Source organism: Schistocerca cancellata, chromosome 4, assembly GCF_023864275.1.
Source record: "Schistocerca cancellata isolate TAMUIC-IGC-003103 chromosome 4, iqSchCanc2.1, whole genome shotgun sequence".
In the NCBI taxonomy this organism is placed as follows: Eukaryota; Metazoa; Arthropoda; class Insecta; order Orthoptera; family Acrididae; genus Schistocerca; species Schistocerca cancellata.
In genome coordinates this window covers 522,660,184-522,685,892 of record NC_064629.1, presented here as the reverse complement: position 1 = coordinate 522,685,892, position 25,709 = coordinate 522,660,184, and the positions used below count along the sequence as shown (strand labels likewise).

The following is a 25,709-nucleotide window of genomic DNA, read 5'->3' as shown; positions in this document are numbered from 1 at the left end:
TAGGGCTTCACGCTCATCATCAATCCTGGAGATTAAATCAGTGAATCCCTCCCAGCCAGAGAAACCCAAGGATCAGCAAGAGAAATCCAGAAAGAAGACACCCAAGACCAAGGGAATTGCGGTGGCACCCACACCACCGCTGCCTGCAAGCTCTGCTTCTGAGGATGAGGTGAAAATTCTGGCATTCGCTGAGGACCTAGATCTCGCCAGACCCTCCGACACAATGGATATAGCCTGTTCAGGAAATAAGACGGTGGCAGCAGGTGACCTTAAGGTGTAGACTGCCTCATTGAGTGTTTCATGCCTTCCCAGTCTCACAATCACGTCATCTTCCAGTGGAATTGCGGTGGTTTTTTCCACTACCTGGCTGAGCTACGGCAACTGTTAAGCTTTACACCTGGTTTCTGCATTGCCCTCCAGGAAATAACGGTTCTCGGCAATGCGGATCCCTGCCCTCAATGGCTATAAAACATATTACAGGAACTGTAGCGACTACAATAGTGTGTTCGGTGGAGTTTGCATTTATGTCCTAAACTCTGTCTGTAGTGAACCTGTGCCTGTTGAAATCCCTCTTGAAGCTGTGGCTGTTAGAATACGGATGATGCAGGAAATAACTGTCTGCGATGTATATCTTCCTCCAGATGGTGCTGTACCCCTGAACATATTGGATGCACTGATTGTCAGATCCCTAAACCTTTCCTACATTTGGGTGATTTTAACACCCATAATCCCCTGTGGGGTAGCACCATGCTTACTGGCTGCGGCAGAGATGTCGAAAATTTACTGTCCCAACTTGACCTCTACCTCTTAAGTAATGGGGCCGCCACACATTTCAGTGTGCCTCATGGTAATTACTCGGCCGTTGATTTATCCATTTGCAGCCCAGGACTTCCCCTGTCTATCCACTGGGGAGCACATGACTACCTGTGTGGTAGTGACCACTTCCCCATCTTCTTGTCACTCCCCTGGCATCATGCCCACGGACGCCTACGCACTTGGGCTTTAAACAAGGCAGACTGGATGGCCTTCACTGCTGTTGTCACCGTTGAATCTTCCGCACGTGGTGCCATCGATGTTGTGGTTGAGCTGGTCACTAAAACGATAATTCCTGTGGTTGAAAACGTGATCCCTTGTTCTCTAGGGCACCCCCGGTGAAAGACAGTCCCTTGGTGGTCGTCGAAAGTCGCTGAGGCAATTAAAGTGTGTTGGCAAGCTCTACAGTGACATAAGTGGCACCCTTACCTAGAGCACATAATAGATTTTATGCAGCTCCGTACCTGTGTTCACCTGCTTATAAAATGACAGAAAGGGGACTGATGACTTCGATGTTTATCCCCCATCAAACCCCAAAACCAACCAAAATGACGGAAACAGGAGTGTAGAGAGAGGGAAGTCTCAACAATTGGGTGCCATACATCACCTTCCCAAGTCTGGATGAAGATCAGACATCTTTTAGGGTACCAGACCCTAACAGGTGTCCCTGGTGTTAACATCAAGGGCATGCTCTTTACCGATGCAAACGTGATTGCTGTGCACTTTGCTGATCAGTATGCTCGAGCCTCTGCATCGAACTACTACCCCCCCTCCCCCCCCCCCCCCCCAGCCTTACGCACCCTCAAACGGCGGATGGAAAGGAAAGTCCTCTTGTTCACTACACGCCACAGTGAACCCTATAATGCCCCGTTTACAGAGTGGGAGCTCCTCAGCACCCTTGCTCATTTCTCCAGCACCTCTCTTGGGCCGGATCGGGTCACAGTCAGACGATTAAACATCTCTCGTCTGACTACAAGTAATATCTCCTCATCATCTTAAACTGGATCTGGTGTGATGGCATCTTTCCATCGCAGTGGTGGAGAGCACCATCTTACTGGTGCTAAAACCTGGTAAAAATCCACTTCATGTGGATAGCTATTGGCCCATAAGCCTCACTGACGTTCTCTGTAATGTGCTGGAATGTATGGTGCATTGGCGGTTGGGATGGGTCCTGGAGTCAGGTGGCCTACTGGCTCCATGTCAGGGCAGCTTCTGCCAGGGTTGCTCTACCACTGATAATCTTGTGTCCCTCGAGTCTGCCATCCAAACAGCATTTTCCAGATGCCAACACCTGGTTGCCATCTGTTTTGACTTACGTAAAGCATACGACACGACCTGGCGACATCATGCCCTTGCCACATCGTATGAGTGAGGTCTCTGGGGTCCGCTCCCAGTTTTTATCTGAAACCTCCTGTCGCTCCGTACTTTTGTGTCCAAGTTGGTGCCTCCCATAGTTCCACCCATATTCAGGAAAAAGGTGTTCCTCCGGGCTCCGAATTGAGTGTGTCGCTATTTTTAGTGGTCATTAACAGCCTGAAAGCAGCTGTAGGGCTGTCGGTTTCCCCTTCTCTGCATGCAGGTGACTTCTGCATTTTGTATTGCTCCTCCAGTACTGGTGTTGCTGAGCGGCGCCTATAGGGAGCCATTCACAAGACAGTCATGGGCTTTAGCTTATGGCTTCCAGTTTTCAGCTGTGTAGTCATGTGTCTGCACTTCAGTCAGCATCGTACCGTTCATCGGGAACCAGAACTTTATCTTAATGAAGATCCACTCACTGTAGTGAAGATGTATAAATTATTAGGACTGGTTTTTGATGCCTGATTGACTTGGCTACCTCACCTTCACCAGCTTAAGCGAGAGTGCTGGCAGAGCCTCAATGTTCTCCACTGTCTGAGCAACACCAATTGGGGTGCAGATAGCTCTACGCTGCTGCAGCTCTACAGAGCCCTTGTTCAATCCCGCCTTGACTACGGGAGTCTGGTTTATGGATCGGTGGCACCCTCAGCATTGCATTCACCACTGTGGTGGTCACCTAGTGACAGGAGCTTGTTGAAAGAGTCCGGTGACCAGGGTCCTGGTGGAGGCCAGAGTCCCTGCATTGCGGATCCGATGTGCACAACTGCTCGCCAGTTATGTTGCACACATTCGTAGTTCTCCTGCACGTCTGAATTACCGTCTCCTTTTCCCACCTGCAGCAGTTCATCTCTCACATTGGCGGCTGAGGTCAGGGCTCACGATTATGGTTCATGTGCGATCCCGTCTATCCGAACTGGAGACCTTCCCTTTGCCACCTCTACGTGATTTCCATTCATGTACACCTCCATGGTGTAAAATTCAGCCGAAGCTCTGTCTGGACGTTTTGCATGGCCCGAAGGACTTCGTTAACCCCACCGCTCTCGGCTGTCACTTGGTCTCGATTTTTGACGTGTTCTGGGGCCCTGAAGTTGCTTAAACCATCAGCTTGATGGCTCATGGTAATGTTGGCTTCACCTATGTCAGCGGAGGCTATATTGAACAGAATTCCTTGCACACTGGCTGCAGTGTATTCACTGCAGAGCTTGTGGCCCTATCTCGTGCACTTCAGTACATCTGTTCCTGTTCTGGTGAGTTGTTTCTTCTCTGTTCAGTCTCCCTGAGCAGCTTACAAGCTATCGCCCAGTGCTACCCTCGTCATCCTGTGGTACCATCCATCCAGGAGTCCATCTGTGCCCTGGACCGGTCCCATCATTCAGTGGTGTTTGTGTGGACTCCAGGACACGTCGGAATCCTAGGCAACGAACTTGCTGACGGGCTACGCGGAAACCGCTTCTGGAGATGGGCGTCTCTGAAACTGACCTGAGATCTGTCTTATGCTGGAAGGTTTTTCAGCTTTGGGAGATGGAGTGGCATAACAAACTGCGTGTCATTAAGGAAACTGCGACTGTGTGGAAGTCTTCCCTGCGGGCTTCTCGCAAGGAATCAGTTGTCCTTTGTCGGCTCCGCATTGGCCATACGTGGCTTATACAGGGTTACCTCCTGCGTCACGAGGACCCACCTCATTGTTGCTGTGGCTCCCAAATAAGTCGTCCACCTCTTGCTGGACTGCCCACTTTTAGCTGCTCTGCAGTGGATTGTTAACTTTCTCAGCACCCTACCTTTGATGTTGTGTGACAATGCCTCAACAGCAGCTTTAGTTGTACATTTTATTTGTGAGGGTGGGTTTTATCATTTGAGCTGAGTTTTAATGCGTATCCTTTGTCCCTCTTTGTCCTCCACTCTAGGGCTTTTAGGGTGGAGGTTTTCATGTGTTTCAGAGTGGCTGGCTTCTCCTTTAATCTCATGGTCAGCCAGCCATGGTAGTCTTTTTTGTTTTTAATCTCTTCTCCCTGTTTCTTGTGTGTCTCTGTGGTTTTTTTGCCCTGTTTTGTCCATTGTAGTGTTCGTTGTCCTTCTGGTTTTTCCTTTCTCCTGTTATAGTGCCGTACGTCGTCTTTGTTTTTCTTCTTTCCTTTTGGTAATTGTTCCACTGGGAATTTCCTTTGAGAACACTTTCACCTTCTTGGATACATCTCCTACCTTTATTTTTACTTGAGTGAAAGTGCTGCAAGACACTGTTTGATGAAGCAAATTGCAGCCTTTTGTTTTTGTTATTCATATGTCGTTATTGCCTTTTGTGCTGTGCTTGGACAGTAGATCACTTTTTTTTTTTTTTTTTTTTCAGGAGACTGTTAACAGCATTGATATAGTTGGAGAAATGCGTGGTACATACTGTATTGTTTCAAATGTATTTATTAATAACTGGTTTTGATCATTGCTCTTCACAGTGCTGGCATTAAAATTGAAACAAAGCAAAAACTGTGAATATCAACAAAAATTAAATTTCCATGAAAATTATTAGTCAGAAAAATTAAATGTACTTATGAAAATTGTTAAGTGTGTGTCATATATGCTATTTACCCAGAAAAGATGCCATAGCTGACTTGCAAATATCAGTAGGAGATACTTCACACCATGTCAGCTTAAGCAAGAAGAAAATGTTGAAAATATGAGACCATGTAATGGCAGTAAGTGCACAGCACTATTGTTCAGGCACATCATCCAGTGGGTTAACGCACAAGTGTTTAGCAAAGAAACTACAAGCCAAAGTCAAAAATCAAGTTCAGAAATATATGTATATTATAGTACAGTCACAGCGAGGTACACATTTTAGCTTTAATTTAAATTCTTCCCCACCCGACGCTCTATCCTTCCATCAAAATTTATACATTTTTTACATTTACATGTTACATAAATTTTCATAAGTGACACCCTTGTCACATAAGCTTCTACCTAGACATCCTTTTCTGTTATTTAGGATCTAATACTAGAATGGTTTTACATGCATGTTGTAATTAGCATTTATACATGCTGTTGCTTGATGCCATAGATATGAGGTTTGTGTATGCCTCACACCCCTACCCCACCCTCTTTTTTTATACATTTACATTTTCCATGTTGAAATGTTTTTAGCTATTTTCAACATGTCTTAGATTTTTTATTAGATACATAATATTATAATGGATCTGCACACATGGTCAAATATTAAACAATATAAATACACTATGAGATAGGCCATGGAGACATACAGCGTATTTTACGTAGATCTCTGCCACCCCTTAGAATCTCTTACACTTTTATGGAGTAGGCATAATTTCACAGCTGGCTTATTTGGATATGATAACACATGTGTGTATTTTCTGATAGTTAAATTCAGTGTTTTAATATTGATGCAGTTGGATAATATGAGGTGTATTGGGCATGTGCCATGTTCAGATTACTGGTTAATTAGTTTAATAAAATTTTTTGGTAATGGACAGTAAGGTCACACATGTTGCAATATGAATAATTATAGTTTCTGTAGGACAACGTTAGAAGTTATTTTAGCCTTGGTGTCTCAGTTGGTTACAATATGTTTAATCTTGAACTTTTGGTGTGGACGTGACATTGGAATTGTTTTGGCGGTTGTTTTGGTTTTTATGTTCTGTTGAGGTTAATGCTTCTCATAATGTTTTGACATTATATGTCTATGTAGATTTTTTATTATGCTGGTCGTTCTTACCAAATCTTTGGATTGTTTTGTGACCTTGTACATTTACCACCCTCCCAACATTATTCGTGTTATTCAGCACAACTTTCTGGTTTCTGTTCCTTAAGTATGATTTGAACCAACTGTGTGTATAGCCTTCAGTTTCATAAAACCTGAGTTTTTCTAAGAGTGTGACATGATCCACACAGTCAAATGCCTTGGAAAGATCACAAAAATTAGGGCTTGTACTATTTGATGAGTAAATGTGTAGGTAGCATTCTCAGTTGAGTAACCCTTCCAGAATCCGAACTGTGACATCTTGAGTAAATTATTTTCACTGAAATGTGACTACTCTGGAATACATAACTTTTTTGAATATTTTAGAAAATGAAGTCAGCAATGAGATTGGTCTATAATTATTTAAGTCACTCTTGTCCCCTTTCTTATGAAGAGGTTTGACAATTGCATATTTCAGTCTGTCTGGAAAAATTCCCTGTGCCAGTAAAGCACTAGATATATCGCTAAGGACTCCACTTATTAAATTAGAACAACACTTCAAAATTCAGTTAGACTCCATCAACACCACATGAGCTCTTGTTTTCCAATATATTTATAATTCCCTTAATTTCAGTGGGGGACGTTGGTGCTATTTCTAAAGGCCTAAAGTCCTGGGGAATGACATATCTAACATACTTTTTTGCTTCTTCAACTGAACCCTTAACCCTATTTTTACTCTACATTCAGAAAGTGAGAAGCTGCAAGTATTTTTAACACTTACATCATCATTTAACTTTATTGCTATGGTATGCTGTGCACTGTCAGGCTGCCCTATCTCCCATTTGACAATATTCCATATAGTTTTAATCTTATTATCCACATTATTAATTTCTGTCAGAACTCATAAGCTTCTCGACTTCTTAATGACTTTCCTTAAAATATTACAGTATCTTTTGTAGTAAGCAAGTAATATCAGATCCTGACTTATTCTGGCCTGTCCATGTATTTCCCTCTTCCTCTTACACATCATCTTAATTCCCTTAGTAATCCATGGCTTACTTGACTTTGTAATGGTTTTTTGGATAACATTTCAGGAAAGCAACTCTCAAATATTGAGACAAGTTTATGGTGGAATAAATTGAATTTGGCATCAGCATCATTTTCTGTGTATACTTCATCCCATTCTACCTCTTCTAGGCTGCTCTTAAAACTCTGTACCCTGTTCGCATCAATAAGCCTCCCTGCCTTGTATGAACCTTCCTGAAACCTGTAAGGTGCTATATGTGTTATTTCCATTAACTGTGCATTATGATCAGATAGCCCATTAACAACTGGGTACACATTAATTGTTTTACCTGAGCACTGTCTGTCAATAATGCCTCTAGATTTTTCATGAATTGCTGAAAGTTACCTTGAGGGGATCTGTAGATTGTTAAAATTACTATATGAAGTATATTGCAGTAGGAACTCACAAGCACATGCTTCAAGGATCTGATCTACACAAAAACTATTTGTTTCAATATTTTTGACTTTGTGACCAGTTTTTATATAAGTAGCAACTCCTCCTTTTTCCATGTTGATCCTACATGAATAAGACACTAATCTATAACCCCTTAAATTTAACTTCTCCATCCCTGCGGTTACATGGTGTTCAGAGAGATACAAAACATTTATACCTTCAGAATTTACCCCATTTTCTAGGCATACAAGAAGCTCATCTATCTTATTTTACAATCCTCTAATGTTCTGATGAAACACACAAATTTTATTTCTCTAGGTAGTGCTACATACATTATGGCACTGTTCTGTTTTAATCTCTTTCAATATTCTGTCTGTAACCTGACTCTAACCTAAAAAATGTGTCTCTCTGACTCCAGTAATCACAGGTATTTTGTCTTATGTGCATGTAGCCCCCCTTTACATTGTCTGCAAGATCAACTAATCTATCCTTCCCCCTCATATTCAGGTGCAGGCCATGACTAGTTGAAACCCCATCTCCCAATTGCGTCAACAGGCACAGCACAGATATGAGATTTAGTTTCTGCCAACAGTAACTCTCCCAGCTCTCTGTTAACAAGGTTGACAGCCTTATTAACCCAGGGCTGGTCATGGCACTGCAAAACATGCACAAACCCCCACACAAGTGTGAGCTGTTGCTGCTCCTATTACATCCAGGTCACACATAATACTATAGTCCAAATTGCTAGCCAGGCTGTTTCCTGCTCCTTCTACTATAAGAAGATGGTCCTCACCATCAAAATCTTTGCACAAGGCCCCTAGGTTTTCTGTGACCTGGCTAAGCTTAGCACTAGGTTTCACAATGCTTGTGATGTAGGTCTTACTAAATGGTCAGTTTTTTTTTTTTTTATCTTGTGATGGTACTGTAGTATCATACGAAATGCAACAGCATCATGTGACTATTGTATTGCATATTATTGTACATGACTATGTATACTTTTCTTATGTGGTGGTTTTCACCAAATGGTTGGTTTGCTTTTATCATGTGACAAGATATCGTGTAATATTATAATGGTATCATGTAGCTATTGTATTAAATAATATTGTATTTAAATGAAGTGAAAAAGAAAAATGATAAAATAGATAAATAAAATTAAAGGGGAAAAAGTATACATGTGTATCTGCTTTTATTGTATTTCTTTTTTTGTAATTTTAGTGCATGTGTGTTTCTCTGTGACTGTACTAATATTTTGGAACTTGTTCCTTGATCTTTATATTTGACCTTGTTGTTTGACTTCAGGCTTGTAGCTTCTTTGATAAACACTTGGGGGCATTAACCTACTGGGTGTTGTGCCTGAGCAGTGGTGCTGTGCACTTATTGCTGTTATATGGGTTCATATTTTCAATGTTTTCTGTTTGGTGAAGGCGGTATTATGGCGAAGTATTTTTCTGACATTTGCAAGTTATCTATGACATTCTTTGTGGTTAAATAGCACGTATGACGTGTGAAGTTGTCACAATATTTTTCGTAGGATTTTTTCCAGCTAATAATATTAACAAAAATGAAATTTGTGTTGATATTCAGTTTTCACTTTTTTATTTTTGTCCCAGCACTAGGAAGATGATTGGTGGTGGTGGTGGTGGTGGTGGTGGTGGTGGTGGTGGTGGTGGTGGTGGTGGTGGTTTCAGGTTGCTTGGTTCCTGGAGATAAGATAAAGAACAAATTCATACATGCTGTCAGAAACTATGGTTGGATTTGTCCAGATACTTATCAGTTTTGTTGTGATTATTCATTAGTTACATAGTATTGAAGATAAGTTTTCATACTTATGAATGCATTATACTGTCATTCTATTTCAGAAATGGCTAAGTGGGGTGAAGGTGATCCCCGATGGATTGTTGAAGAACGACCAGATGCAACAAATGTCAACAACTGGCATTGGTAAGTGTCTCTGTAAATAAATAACTTTTGTGGATTTGTAGAGTTAAGTCAAATTTGATGTGGTTGAAAAGTGAAGATTTAAGAGAAATGTGAAATATTTTCATATCATTCTAAGACAGCATACTATAGTGGTAGCTGTAGCCGAATGGATAGCATTGTGGCCTTTGATGTGGAAGAATCTGGGTTTGATCCCCAGTACCTTCTGAGATCTTTCCTCTGTGGTTGAATGGTCTGGTATGGGAACCCCCCCCCCAAGCGTTTAACACATTGAGGCTGACAAGCAAGCATATGTAGTAGAGAGTAAGTTAGTATTCAGCTCTGATTGAATCTGTACTTTATTGGAGAGCTAGATTTCAGCTGCAGTATAGGTACCATGAGTGTGTATGAAGCGAGTTATGCAGACTCGACAGGCTCTTAAGTGCGTATTATTGCACGACATTAGCATTTATGTAGTTTGAATTAAACTCGAACAAACTAGAGTTCGAATTGAGGGGCTGAGAGTACAAATGGTGCAAGTGACATTTCATAAGGAAATGATCTAAATACATATTTGGTAAGCTAAAGTGTGGATCTCTTCTGAGTGAAAGATATAAAAGCAATTTTCTGCATAGTGCTGCATTTTGTGATGATAAAGTAGAAACTCTAAGCCAATGCCTGCACTGAATTTAGAATATGCATACAGGTGAAATGGTTCACAGAATTAGAATTGCTGCTATCTTTAATGAAGTTTCAGGCATATAATAATAATAATAATAATAATAATAATAATAATAATAATAATAATAATAATAATAATAATAATAATAATAATAATTATTATTATTGTTATTATTTCTCAGACATTATGTCTTATTATTATTGTTATTATTGTTATTATTATTAGTATTATTTAAGTACAATTGCCCAATGTTTTAGCTACTAAGAGTATTTACAATAATACTTAATGCATTTTTAAATACACCCTATTTTGAAATATTGGGTTACTTCTTGAAGCAAAATAAACATAGCGACACAGTAGATAACCAGTTCCACACATATAGAGTATGATAGATTTTGGTCTCTGTGGAAAGGCAAAGAAGCACTTCAAATATATATTTGTTCCCCAAGAAGGGATGGAAGCAGTGAAGGTGGTCAGCACTGGGAATGAAAACAAAAAGCTTTCTTCAATTAAAGCCATGGATATGATAGCAAAGGAAACAAAATACGCTGGAGGAATATCGGGTAGATCTGAATTAGCAAGCAAAATCCTCTGACAATGTAGATAAAGTATTAACTGAACTGTTTCATGAGTTTATAGAAGTGGATTTTAGCAAGCCCAATATTGGTCCCCCATCAACACTGCTTCTGCAACTTTTGCATCAAAATGCAATTGAAATAAAATTTTAGATGTGGAAAAATCTTCAGGAAATAAAGAAATACAGCCCACACTTCATCATGAGTCATTATAATGTATCTCATTCCCAGAAAACAGTTACCATGGGTGTAAGAAGAGGGAGTGGGAAAAGAGGACGACATAGTCAAAGCAAGGAATGAGGAAGACGGAAAAATGCACAACACGATGGTACAGCATTGCAAGTATTGCCCCAGGAAGGACATTGAAGAGATACCACAGAAGGAAATGACTATGGTTCTATAGACATTGACAGTGACTGGAGTATAGAAAGTTGCTATGAAAAATCTCCCGTATATGTTGGAATTGCACCAACATATATTCATTCTGGTATTTCTATTATATTTGCTATTAACCTGTGTGTTTCAGCTTGTTATATTAATTCTTCCTTAATTTCTCACACTCGTGTACGGTGCTTTACATATTGTGTAGTGTACCAAAATATCTTCAAAATATAGCACAACAAATAAAATGTTTCTATGATTGTACTTGTTTTACTGTAAAAAGTATGTGTTTTTAACATATTAAAAAAATAATCCAAGGGCACTACAATCTCTAACCATACCTATTACTGTACGAAGACTAACTGACCATTAGGCAAAAATATATGATGTTTAGGTTGTTTTGGAAACCTTCATTGCCAGTTTTGCAAAGACAGTCACTACTGCTGTGGAGGCTGATTTGCCACTGTGGTTACGGTAGGCAGAGTATGAGAGTTCGTGAAACGTCTTCTGGTGCAGTAAAACGCTAAGACAATTTCTCCCTGCACTATTACATGGGTATGCCCCAGGGTCAGGTAACAGGATAGAAGAATGAAGGTTCTAAAACACTCCAACAAATTAGGGACAATGTCACACAAATGAGTTAAAAAGGTTAACTTATCTTTGTGGCTTATTGAACAATGAAGTCTGCAGTACTGCATGTAATAAAACCCAAAAAAGGCCCTCAGTGGCTAAGTGCAAATAACCATAGGTAAGTTTCACAGTACATAGCAAATGCAATTACAACTGCCTGTTCATTTCTAAGAGTTCCCTGTCTGTCAGCCCTGGGCAAGGGCTGCTCTTCTATCTTCCGAGTAGGCGTTCGTCCGTTGTTGTCCAGTCATTGGCGGATTGTACTCGGCCAGCAGTTGGCTGAGGCAAAGTAGATATCTTTACCCTTCAGCGCCTTCTGTGGTGCTGGTGGAATTCATGCAAGTGTTGAGTCTACGGCACTGGCACCAGTTAGCAACTTTGCGCTGTGGTGCTTTTGCCCTGCTCTGTCTTGTTCGGATGACATAGCGGATAGTAACTTTCATGATTTTGTAGACAGCCATTTAACTTGGGCAGTCATGTATTCATCTTACTTCAGCGAGCACTTGTACTCTTTGCACTCTCAGCTCCTCAGTTAAGCTATGTATATGCTAAGGTCATGGAAAAATGTGTGCATTTAAAAGTGTGTTGAGTGTATGACTCACTTCAGATACACTGACTTTTTGTTGTGTCACAGTTGCTGTGCGTGTGTGTTGTCCGCCGCTCGTGGTCTCGCGGTAGCGTTCTCGCTTCCCGAGCACGGGGACCCGGGTTTGATTCCCGGCGGGGTCAGGGATTTTCACCTGCCTCGAGATGACTGGGTGTTTGTGTTGTCCTCATCATTTCATCATCATCCAGGAAAGTGGCGAAATTGGACTGAGCAAAGATTGGGTAATTGTACGGGCGCTGATAACCACGCAGTTGAGCGCCCCACAAACCAAACCTCATCATCACAGTTGCTGTGCACAAAGATTCAGTAGAATCCAGTCTGAACATGGCTCATAATTATGTTCACTATGTTTAAACCTTAGACCTTAAGAATATGTGTTTATATTTACACTTCCTTTTATAACTCTAAATTTTTTTTTTTCCTTCTTCAGTGCATAGAAAAGTTTCCGGTGAACTGTACTAGTATTACATGGATTGCATGTGTGATGATATTGGGGAATTTTTTTTGTTAGTTTCTGTATTTATGCCCAACTCCCTCCCTCCCTCCCATCTGCCTGTGTGTGTGTGTGTGTGTGTGTGTGTGTGTGTGTGTGTGTGTGTGTGTGTTTTAAACTGCTTTTGAATAATGACTTTCAGAACTAGCTAGACAGTTATGTGCAGATATAAAAGACAGAAGGGTTTATAAGAACATAATGCATCAAAAGGAGGTTGGGGAGAGCTGTATGAATGTATTGAGTACCAAGTAACACAGGCTTCCACATTCCCCCCCCCCCCCTCTCCCCCAAGTGCTTCAGACCGTTTCGCTGTGTGACACGTTATTCATAAATGGAGTTTTTCATTATGTCTAACTACTAATTTCAATTGAGTGGCCTATTCTTCCTTAAGAATGATGAACTTGTTGAGAAATTCTAGAAAACTAAATGTACCTGAAAAATAGTATCCTTAGAACTATATCTGAAATGAAATGCCTGTGTAACTGGATTGAGATACATGCATACCTATTCTTGAAGAATAAGGGCAGAATTACAAGCTAATACTCTTCATAAGCTAGTGAGTACAGCAGAAAAATTATTTAAAAATGTAAATGGTACCAAATTTGCTCATGTTTCCGGATTTAGCTAGATTACTGACCTGTTGGGCTCCAGTATGTCAGAGTATTCATGGCATGGCTGTTGCCAAGAACCTATAACAGTGAGAATGAGAATGTGGCCCACTGTGCAGTCTTAAACTTAGTTGCTGAGCCACCAACAAACAGCAATTAATGTCTGTGATGAGTAATTACTTTGGGGCACAGAGGTATATTTGATGATTTTTCCTATATCAAATCAATGTTTTAAATTAGAAAAATTGCGTAAGCATTTATAATGTTTGACAGCTTTTGGAATTACATTCGCAAAATGATAGTGGGAACAGGATATAATGTAAATGGCCCTTTGTTCCCAATTACATTTTATATAAATAAACTAAATCTGAAAAATGGCACACATCTGTTCAGACAGTTGACTAAAAAGCTTGCAGGTCTGTTTTTGCATCTTGAATTTGTAATTTCTCTTAATCATGAAGTTTTTATTTCACTAATAGTGATACAATGATAAATTTAATTATTGGTTCTGTATTCATTATTGAGTGTTCAGTATGATATGAAAATTTGCCATAACGTTTAAAAAAGCGTCTTCTGAACAAGGCAGTGCACAGGAAGACTTGGATACTTACCTTGCAGTTTATATTTAGATGTGCAGAATGGGCGTTGGTAGAATATATGGGTCTCTGCAGACATGATTAAATTACTTTTGACGTTTCTGCCCCTATGTTAATTTATTCCTTTTTTGTTCTAAATGTAATGTATACCTGAGTAAAATTCATAATAAGTACATGGCAAAATGTCTGACTTAATGCTCCTGTGATATACGCAAAAATAAAGTAATTAATAAGACTAATGACAAAGAAATCGTAAACAGTTCTGGCAGAGTGAAATAAATTCCTAATTAAAAGTATTTAAAGTGGCTCAAAGACCTAAACTATTGATTCACACTGATGTAAATAACTTTATAATAATTTCAAACAATTCCTTTTTCCCCTTTTATTTTCAGTGGTATTTTAATTTATGCTGTAGAGCATACAATTTACTGCCTTTCAGAATCAATACTGTATGTCAGCACCATGAAACCCTTGACTTCTGTAAGTTTCTTAAAGAAGCAGTCACTTAGTTGTCATTGCACTGAGACTGGAATTTAAGATGCTTTTCATAACATTAAGAATCTCATGAAATTGTAGGTTTAGTATTACTAATCTAATTGTCAAAGGATTGACACTAACACAGTATTTGTTAGATTAATACATGGAAACAAGTCATATGTACAGTGTGTAAACTTTTACATGGCAGACCTCTTCCTAGTCCTGAATCGGTAGAAGTCGGTAAACGTCGGGAGGCTTCAGTAGGCACGCAGTTTCGACTGCTGCCACCATTACATAGCTGACTGTGTTGTACAAGGTAGCCATTGTCATCTGCTTAGTTATTGTTTTGCGCCGTACTGTTCTGCGTGTTTTTATTGTGCAGTTGTGCTAAACATTATCAAAATGAGTGAAGAGGCAGTTGCTGGCCCATCTCGGGAGTCGCCAACAACCCCTACCGGTAGGCATACGGTTAGAAGGAAACCAGTATTATGTAGCGATGCTCGCAAAATTATATTGTGTGTGATTGAATGCTGCTAAAGGGAAAGGGAGCAGAAAAAAATGTATTTCTGTTCTATTTCAGTCAAACACAGAAACGGAACAGAGTGACAATGAAAGCGATGGACATGGCTCTAAATGTTTTTACAACAGTATGACTTCTTGAATAAATACGAAAAACAATCTGCCATTCATTGTGTCGTAAATTTTATTTCTATTTCAGACTGTTTCCTTTCCTTGCGTTAAGTGTACTTCATTGCTGCAGTTAAGATATTTATTAAGCACTAACAGTATGCCCGTGCTTCGCAATGGAAGAAATCTCAGAAAGTTGTTGACAGATTGATTTAAAAGTTTGGCACAATGTTTTTTAGGAATACGCTCGTGGTTTTATATACTTTTTTTAACACGTTTGCGAAACGTGTTGCGAATAGTGTTAGTAGTGAAGAAATAATAGAACAAAACGTCATGCCTGACGCGGCACTTTTTCACGCATCTCGATGTTTACTACGTCATATCTCCTGAATTATATGTCACAAAGAGACAAATTTGCCGGCGCATTTACTGATATATGTGGGTACTGTATGCGAAATATGTTGCGATTAGAGTTAATAGTAACGAAATAATACATTAAAACGTCATGAGTACTGCGGCAGATTTACGGTATGTACTGAGAAAATGTAGTAAGCGACAACCTTTTTTCCTTTCATTATTTTGTGAGGGGTGTCAGCGAGAAAATTTTTCGTAAAGGTTTGAAATTGTATGTAACGTTTGTTGCTAGTCGCTAAGTGCTCTCATTCTCAAATAGTGGACGCATAAATTTGGATATTATCCCGCGATGGCATCTCATTGTTTATGAAGTCATATCTCCTCAAGAATGTGTCTTATTTCTTTTCTCTCTCTCTCTCTCTCTCTCTCTCTCTCTCTCTCTCTCTCTCTCTCTCTCTCTCTTTTTTTAAGGAACCTTCGTGGGCGTACGGAGAACAAATCACCAAAATTTCATCGCAATCGGATGAATGGTTTGGGAACACACAGAGGGCAGAAAATATATAAGCTACAAATTGAATGTACATAGGAATAGTATGCCATATGACACACTGGCTCTTGCACGCTGATGCTACAACCTTAAGTGCATAACATGCTGGTGACATTCTTTTTGCCACTACCTTTATATGTTCATTCTATATCCATTCACTCCTTAAAACACTGTTTGCTACACAGGCGATAGATTTAGCCTTTGTTCAATGTGTTGTTGTCTCCCTTTAATCTGATGCACATGCTGTTTGTTTTGTTTCAGTGTTTATTTATCATATACTGAGCAATTGTTCACATCATTGAGTGTTCCAATTGCATCATATTTTTCTATTTGAGACTGGAACCACTCGTTAGCTATTCTTCTTGTACTTAGCATTTCTAGTTTGTTTAGTAGTATTTTGTGATAAACAGTGTCTAAAGCTTTCAACAGCTGTAAAAATATGCATATAACAACAGTCACCCCTGTTGAGAATTTACGGTACAACTTTTGTAAACTCTGTCTGAATACAGTCAGAGAGAGTCCCTTTAGTCAGCCATAGTGCCAGTAGTGTCAGTGTCGTCGTAACTGCCGCCTGCTTCACGTCTGCTGTGCAGCGAGCTACCTTAATTTAAGTATTAACTGTACTTTTCTTACTTGTCACTTCTTCTTCCGTGTGTATTTGCTTTTAGGAAGCTTTAATTTTCGAGTGCTCTTAATAGTGTTCCATAGATTTCGTGTTTGTTTTGAATACAGTCAGAGAGAGTCCCTTTAGTCAGCCATAGTGCCAGTAGTGTCAGTGTCGTCGTAACTGCCGCCTGCTTCACGTCTGCTGTGCAGCGAGCTACCTTAATTTAAGTATTAACTGTATTTTTCTTACTTGTCACTTCTTCCGTGTGTATTTGCTTTTAGGAAGCTTTATTTTTCGAGTGCTCTTAATAGTGTTCCATAGATTTCGTGTTTGTTTTGATTACAGTAAGAGAGTCCCTGTAGTCAACCATAGTGCCAGTAGTGCTAGAGTTTGTTTTCATTACAGTCCAGAGACAGGTAGTGCTATTTTCATTGTTTTCTACAAGAAGTGGCTAGCAACCACAGTTTAGTGAATAAGCAGCCGCCTTTAGTGAATTAGCAGTCTAGTTAAAGGTTGATTAACTCTCTTCAGTAAATTGTTTCCTTAGGATGGATAGGATGTGTGACTGCTGTGTACGGACGCAGGAGGAGCTGGCCAATGTTCGCGAACAGCTGAGCGTGTTGATGGCCGCGGTCAGCCGTCTTCAGGCTGCTGCCTCGGAGTGTAGCGGCAGTGGGGAGTCTGGTGCGTCGCAAGGTACACCCCAGGTGTTACATGCTTCACCCACTGTCCCTGCTGTCGAGACATCTTCGCGGGTACCGGGCGCGGTTGGGCCACCCTCTCCCCAAGGGGAGTGGCGGGTTCAGCGGCGTTCGCGGCGCACGAGGCGGAAGGTCAATGTGGAGGCTGGCCGTGTGGCATCGCCCGCTCTGCCTGTGAGGGGACATGTGGCTGCTCCTTCAGCAAGGTCCGAGCAGGCACACGGGGGGAGGGGTTTATTAGTTATTGGGAGCTCCAACGTTAGGCGGGTGATGGAGCCCCTTAGGGAAATAGCGAGAAGGTCGGGGAAGAAGGCCAGTGTTCACTCTGTCTGCTTGCCGGGGGGTCTCATCCGAGATGTGGAGGAGGCCCTACCGGCGGCGATAGAGAGCACTGGGTGCACCCGACTGCAAATTGTTGCTCATGTCGGCACCAATGACTCCTGCCGTCTGGGTTCAGAGGTCATCCTCAGTTCGTACAGGCGGTTGGCGGAATTGGTGAAGGCGGAAAGCCTCGCTCGCGGGGTGGAATCAGAGCTAACTATTTGTAGTATCGTTCCCAGAACCGATCGCGGTCCTCTGGTTTGGAGCCGTGTGGAAGGCTTAAACCAGAGGCTCAGACGATTCTGCGGAGATCTGGGGTGCAAATTTCTCGACCTCCGCTATCGGGTGGAGAAATGTAGGGTCCCCCTGAATAGGTCAGGCGTGCACTACACGCCGGAAGCGGCTACAAGGGTAGCGGAGTACGTGTGGAGTGCACATGGGGGTTTTTTAGGTTAGAGAATCCCCTCCCTAGGCCCGACAAGACGCCTCCTGAGACGCGGCAAGATAGGAGTAGGCAAAATGCAACAGGGAATAACAATATAAATGTGCTAATAGTAAACTGCAGGAGCGTCTATAGAAAGGTCCCAGAACTGCTCTCATTAATAAACGATCACAACGCCCATATAGTACTAGGGACAGAAAGTTGGCTGAAACCAGACGTAAACAGTAACGAAATCCTAAACTCAGATTGGAATGTATACCGCAGAGACAGGCTGAACAGTGAAGGGGGAGGCGTGTTTATAGCGGTAAGAAGTGCAATAGTATCGAAGGAAATTGACGGAGATCCGAAATGTGAAATGATTTGGGTGAAGGTCGCGGTTAAAGCAGGCTCAGACATGGTAATTGGATGTCTCTATAGGCCCCCTGGCTCAGCAGCTGTTGTGGCTGAGCACCTGAAGGATAATTTGGAAAATATTTCTAGTAGATTTCCCCACCATGTTATAGTTCTGGGTGGAGATTTTAATTTGCCGGATATAGACTGGGAGACTCAGGCGTTCATAACGGGTGGCAGGGACAAAGAATCCAGTGAAATTTTTTTAAGTGCTTTATCTGAAAACTACCTTGAGCAGTTAAACAGAGAACCGACTCGTGGCGATAACATATTAGACCTTCTGGTGACAAACAGACCCGAACTATTTGAAAAAGTTAACGCAGAACAGGGAATCAGTGATCATAAAGCTGTTACGGCATCGATGATTTCAGTCGTAAATAGGAATATTAAAAAGGGTAGGAAGATTTTTCTGTTTAGAAAAAGTGACAAAAAGCAGATTTCAGAGTACCTGTTGGCTCAACACAAAAGTTTTGTCTCAAGTACTGATAGTGTTGAGGATCAGTGGACAAAGTTCAAAACCATCGTACAATATGCGTTAGATGAGTATGTGCCAAGCAAGATCGTAAGAGATGGAAAAGAGCCACCGTGGTTCAACAACCGAGTTAGAAAACTGCTGCGGAAGCAAAGGGAACTTCACAGCAAACATAAACATAGCCAAAGCCTTGCAGACAAACACAAATTACGCGAAGCGAAATGTAGTGTGAAGAGAGCTATGCGAGAGGCGTTCAATGAATTCGAAAGTAAAGTTCTATGTACTGACTTGGCAGAAAATCCTAAGAAATTTTGGTCATATGTCAAAGCGGTAGGTGGATCAAAACACAATGTCCAGACACTCTGTGACCAAAATGGTACTGAAACAGAGGATGACAGGCTAAAGGCCGAAATACTAAATGTCTTTTTCCAAAGTTGTTTCACAGAGGAAGATTGCACTGTAGTTCCTTCTCTAGAATGTCGCACAGATGACAAAATGGTAGATATCGAAATAGACGACAGAGGGATAGAGAAACAATTAAAATCGCTCAAAAGAGGAAAGGCCTCTGGACCTGATGGGATACCAGTTCAATTTTACACAGAGTACGCGAAGGAACTTGCCCCCCTTCTTGCAGCAGTGTACCGTAGGTCTCTAGAAGAGCGTAGCGTTCCAAAGGATTGGAAAAGGGCACAGGTCATACCCGTTTTCAAGAAGGGACGTCGAACAGATGTGCAGAACTATAGACCTATATCTCTAACGTCGATCAGTTGTAGAATTTTGGAACACGTATTGTGTTCGAGTATAATGACTTTTCTGGAGACTAGAAATCTACTCTGTAGGAATCAGCATGGGTTTCGAAAAAGACGGTCATGTGAAACCCAGCTCGCGCTATTCGTCCACGAGACTCAGAGGGCCATAGACACGGGTTCACAGGTAGATGCCGTGTTTCTTGACTTCCGCAAGGCGTTCGATACAGTTCCCCCACAGTCGTTTATTGAACAAAGTAAGAGCATATGGACTATCAGACCAATTGTGTGATTGGATTGAGGAGTTCCTAGATAACAGGACGCAGCATGTTATTCTCAATGGAGAGAAGTCTTCCGAAGTAAGAGTAATTTCAGGTGTGCCGCAGGGGAGTGTCATAGGACCGTTGCTATTCACAATATACATAAATGACCTGGTGGATGACATCGGAAGTTCACTGAGGCTTTTTGCAGATGATGCTGTGGTGTATCGAGAGGTTGTAACAATGGAAAATTGTACTGAAATGCAGGGGGATCTGCAGCGAATTGACGCATGGTGCAGGGAATGGCAACTGAATCTCAATGTAGACAAGTGTAATGTGCTGAGAATACACAGAAAGATAGATCCTTTATCATTTAGCTACAAAATAGCAGGTCAGCAACTGGAAGCAGTTAATACCATAAATTATCTGGGAGTACGCATTAGGAGTGATTTAAAATGGAATGATCATATAATGTTGATTGTCGGTAAAGCAGATGCCAGACTGAGATTCATTGGAAGAATCCTAAGGAAATGCAATCCGAAAACAAAGGAAGTAGGTTACAGTACGCTTGTTCGACGACTGCTTGAATACTGCTCAGCAGTATGGGATCCGTACCAGATAGGGTTGATACAAGACATAGAGAAGATTCAACGGAGAGCAGCGCGCTTCGTTACAGGATCATTTAGTAATCGCGAAAGCGTTACGGAGATGATAGATAAACTCCAGTGGAAGACTCTGCAGGAGAGACGCTCAGTAGCTCGGTACGGGCTTTTGTCAAAGTTTCGAGAACATACCTTCACCGAAGAGTCAAGCAGTATATTGCTCCCTCCTACGTATATCTCGCGAAGAGACCATGAGGATAAAATCAGAGAGATTAGAGCCCACACAGAGGCATACCGACAATCCTTCTTTCCACGAACAATACGAGACTGGAATAGAAGGGAGAACCGATAGAGGTACTGAAGGTACCCTCCGCCACACACCGACAGGTGGCTTGCGGAGTATGGATGTAGATGTAGATGTAGATATGGCCCATATTAGAAGTCAAACTGTGCAACATTTAGGAGGTTGTATTTATTCAGGTAACTCACTTTAGTCTTTCACAGTACATTCTTATTATTTATGTTTGAAAATGTTGATAGTGAGGTAAGTGACCTGTCATTTTCAAAATTTTTTTATGCGTTTTGGATGTGCTTTAGGTAAGCTGGAAAAGTACCTGAAATGAACTGAAAGACTTATTTGTTACTAGCTGACAAATCTGGCATTGCCCAGATGTTCATTTTGCGAATTTCCTATTAGAAATGAAAGCAAAAAGGAAACTGTGTTTGTAGTGAAGTATTGAAAAAATTTAATTTCCATTTATTTGTGAAAATGCTTTCAAAATTATGGAACAGTCATACACAGAAATATTCATAATGTGCAGATGAGTATTTTACAGTATCCAATTTAACAAATGTGATGTGCACAGGTTCTGTATGCTGGACGCATCTACTTTGCATGTCTACAACATGATTCTGTAAACGTCTGTGGCAACACGTCTTCATATCTCTATTGACAGCTGTCGTTTCCACCTACAGACGTTTATGCTTTGCAGTTTAAAGCTATCAAAAGCACTCAGAGGAATCGGGGATTTCCTTAAGTTGACTCAACAGGAGGATAGTGTTTGTAATAAAGAATAAATTTATTAAAACTTAACAAGTTTTCTTGTGTGGCCATCCTCTGCAGCAAGCCCAAAAATACTTGTTTTGTAAATAAAACTGCCTTTTCTTGCTGCAACTTAATTTATTCCCAGATGTGTTTCGCCTTTTTCTTGCTCTAAGGCATCATCAGTGGGATGGTTTGCTGTTATCTGTTTTCCTCTCATGTGGTCTGGAGGTTGCACTACCACTTTATTTCACACACATAAGCATGATTTTGTATTCCCAACTTCTCCACACTGTTCACCATGTTTCTCCTTTTTTGTGGTGTACTATTATTCTTTTGCCACTCGGTATAGCTATTTCTTCGGACACTGTGCTTTTAACAATGTAAATAGAAGTTACAATATGCATGTTGTTAAAAGCACAGTGTCAGAGGAAATAGCTATACCGAGTGGGAAAAGAGTAATGGTACACCATAAAAAAGGGGAAACATGGTGAACAGTGTGGAAAAGTTGAGAATACAAAATTGTGCTTATGTGTTTGAAATGAAGTGGTAGTGCAACCTCCAGACTAGATGAAAAGAAAAACAGATCACAGCAAACCATTCCACGGATGGTTCCTTAGAGCAAGAAAAAAGTGAAACACATCTGGGAAAAATAAATTAAGTTGCAGCAAGAAAAGGCAGTTTTATTTACAAAACAAATATTATTAAAACTTAATGCACAATGCAGCATTTTTGCACATCTTGTTTATAGTGTCATCTCTCTTGAACTGTGTTGTACATCAGCATATTTGTCTTCATACTTTCATCAGCATTTGTGGGTACTGTTGGGGAAATAAGCTGTGGGTAGAGTTAGTGGCAAAGAAGTAATAAATTTAAATGTTGTGCACGATATGGCAGTTTCTCACATATCATTATGACCTCATATCTGCTGAACTGTGATATATAGGTGGTTCTCAGTGGTTTAGGAGGAGATGTGGAGAAATACACACACACACACACACACACACACACACACACACACACACACACACACACACACACTTTTATAGTGTTTATGGATGTTTGTTAATGGAGTTAATGTTCTGTTCATGCATCGGTTCAGAACTATGATTGGCACCTCATATAGGCCTTCTGCTTTTTTAATTTTTGTGTTGTCATCCTGTCTTCTTGCTATTTTGTGGGGTACAGTATGATTGTGCTGACTGTTTAACTGTGGATACTACACCTGTTTCAGGATAATTTTTTCCAGCTTCTCTGCAGTACCTGCAAAATGGTCATAAAATGTGGTGGTTCCTGTATATTTTGCTCTTTCACAAACTGATTTAAAGTGTACTGATGGAAAAGTATTGTTACATAGGTGCCACAGCTGCATAGCATAAAAGGCTTGTGAATCTTGAGATAGAAACCAATAAATTTATTATTCCTGCACTATGAATTCTAAATTAAGACTATCAGTGTGTTTTTAGTTTTCTACGGTTTTTGAATAAGATAATGTTTCTCTAGTTTGTGCAAAATTAAAGTACTTTCGCTGTATTTGATATCTTCTCACAAAATGAGATATTACCTTCCTTAACAGATACATACGAAAACAAATGTACATTAGTGGTTTGTGTGGCACTGAGATTTGTGTTCAGTATTTGTATGCCAGTTATTTATTTTTTGTTCAGTCATTCATTCTACCAAAACTTAAAAAGGTTATTCTATATACTGCAAAATAATGGACATAGATCTTTAATGTTTGGTTTTGGTAACATGGTCGTCACATGGGGGAGGGGAGAGGGGTGTCTATAAGTACCCCAACAGAGTTTAGGTATCTTGCTAAATAATTACTGGAAATAACTTGAAAACTTATATATTTACATAATAAAACAACAAATTTATTATTTAAATCATTTACTGTGCTTACAATAATCAGTCTTCACAGAAAATTTGTCATTTACAAAAACACATCTCTTTGGTTTTTTTATTTTTATAATTCAGATGAAATGACATAAAAATCAAATCAAAAATTAAGTCCTAATTAAACTCTTTGTTTTTAACAGAATAGGAACATAAAATGAAGTGAAGACTGTCAAACAACAATAACTAATGAGAAAAATCACAGCACATTATGTGCCTACAAAGTCATTCATTTTCTTTGGGTTCGTAGGACAAACAATAATAGTGTGTCTTTGAATGTAGCTTACAAGTACATGTTGTTGTTGTTGTTGTTGTTGTTGTTGCAAGTATTACATATTTATTTTTGTCTTTTGGCCTTGGTCAAAAATATCACGTTCGGTTTTTAGAAACACTAGGACCATACTCACCTGCATTAGGTGTTGATAAAGTTTGTTCTCTCTCAAGACTCATTGCAGTGGATTTTATGTATTGTCTATGGCTGATATAGTATTATTACTACTACTACTACTACTACTACTACTACTACTACTACTACTACTTCTTTACTTTCTTCCTTTCTCAGACGTTATGTCTGGTTAAAAATGAAAAGTGACATGGACCTTGGTCAAGCGTGACTTCCTTTTGGGTATTGTGTTGATGTACTGGTGGATATTGTGTGGTATGACTCCTGTAGTTGATAGTATAATTGGTATAATGTCAACTTCATCCTGATGCCACATGTCCTTGACTTCCTCAGCCAGTTGGATGTATTTTTCAATTTTTTCTCCTGTTATCTTGTGTATATTTGTTGTATTGGGTATGGATATTTCGATTAGTTGTGTTAATTTCTTCTTTTTATTGGTGAGTATGATGTCAAGTTTGTTATGTGGTGGTGTTTTATCTGTTATAATCGTTCTGTTCCAGTATAATTTGTATTCATCATTCTCCAGTACATTTTGTGGTGCATACTTGTATGTGGGAACGTGTTGTTTTATAAGTTTATGTTGTAAGGCAAGCTGTTGATGTATTATTTTTGCTACATTGTCATGTCTTCTGGGGTATTCTGTATTTGCTAGTATTGTACATCCGCTTGTGATGTGATCTACTGTTTCTATTTGTTGTTTGCAAAGTCTGCATTTATCTGTTGTGGTATTGGGATCTTTAATAATATGCTTGCTGTAATATCTGGTGTTTATTGTTTGAACCTGTATTGCAATCATGAATCCTTCCGTCTCACTGTATACATTGCCTTTCCTTAGCCATGTGTTGGATGCGTCTTGATCGATGTGTGGCTGTGTCAGATGATACGGGTGCTTGCCGTGTAGTGTTTTCTTTTTCCAATTTACTTTCTTTGTATCTGTTGATATTATGTGATCTAAAGGGTTGTAGAAGTGGTTATGAAATTGCAATGGTGTAGCTGATGTATTTATACGAGTGATTGCTTTGTGTATTTTGCTAGTTTCTGCTCGTTCTAGAAAGAATTTTCTTAAATTGTCTACCTGTCCATAATGTAGGTTTTTTATATCTATAAATCCCCTTCCACCTTCCTTTCTGCTTAATGTGAATCTTTCTGTTGCTGAATGTATGTGATGTATTCTATATTTGTGGCATTGTGATCGTGTAAGTGTATTGAGTGCTTCTAGGTCTGTGTCACTCCATTTCACTACTCCAAATGAGTAGGTCAATACTGGTATAGCATAAGTATTTGTAGCTTTTGTCTTGTTTCTTGCTGTCAATTCTGTTTTCAGTATTTTTGTTAGTCTTTGTCTATATTTTTCTTTTAGTTCTTCTTTAATATTTGTATTATCTATTCCTATTTTTTGTCTGTATCCTAGGTATTTATAGGCATCTGTTTTTTCCATCGCTTCTATGCAGTCGCTGTGGTTATCCAATATGTAATCTTCTTGTTTAGTGTGTTTGCCCTTGACTATGCTATTTTTCTTACATTTGTCTGTTCCAAAAGCCATATTTATATCATTGCTGAATACTTCTGTTATCTTTAGTAATTGGTTGAGTTGTTGATTTGTTGCTGCCAGTAGTTTTAGATCATCCATGTATAGCAAATGTGTGATTTTGTGTGGATATGTTCCAGTAATATTGTATCCATAATTTGTATTATTTAGCATGTTGGATAGTGGGTTCAGAGCAAGACAGAACCAGAAAGGACTTAAGGAGTCTCCTTGGTATATTCCACGCTTAATCTGTATTGGCTGTGATGTGATGTTATCTGAATTTGTTTGGATATTAAGTGTGGTTTTCCAGTTTTTCATTACTGTGTTTAGAAAGTGTATCAATTTAGGATCTACTTTGTATATTTCCAAAATCTGTAGTAACCATGAGTGGGGTACACTATCAAAGGCTTTTTGGTAATCAATGTATGCATAGTGTAGGGACCTTTGTTTAGTTTTAGCTTGATATGTCACCTCTGTATCAATTATCAG

At 40.0% G+C, this 25,709-nt stretch overlaps 1 protein-coding gene across 1 annotated transcript in view; it reads left to right on the top strand.

Annotated features, from left to right (window-relative positions):
- LOC126183294 (activator of 90 kDa heat shock protein ATPase homolog 1) overlaps positions 1–25,709 on the top strand; it is a 93,889-nt gene that overhangs the window by 19,079 nt on the left and 49,101 nt on the right. Inside the window, exon 2 of the mRNA XM_049925133.1 lies at positions 9,173–9,254. Within this exon, the coding sequence (XP_049781090.1) occupies positions 9,175–9,254 (80 nt within the window). The 5' untranslated portion in view covers positions 9,173–9,174. The remainder of the gene's footprint in view (positions 1–9,172; positions 9,255–25,709) is intronic.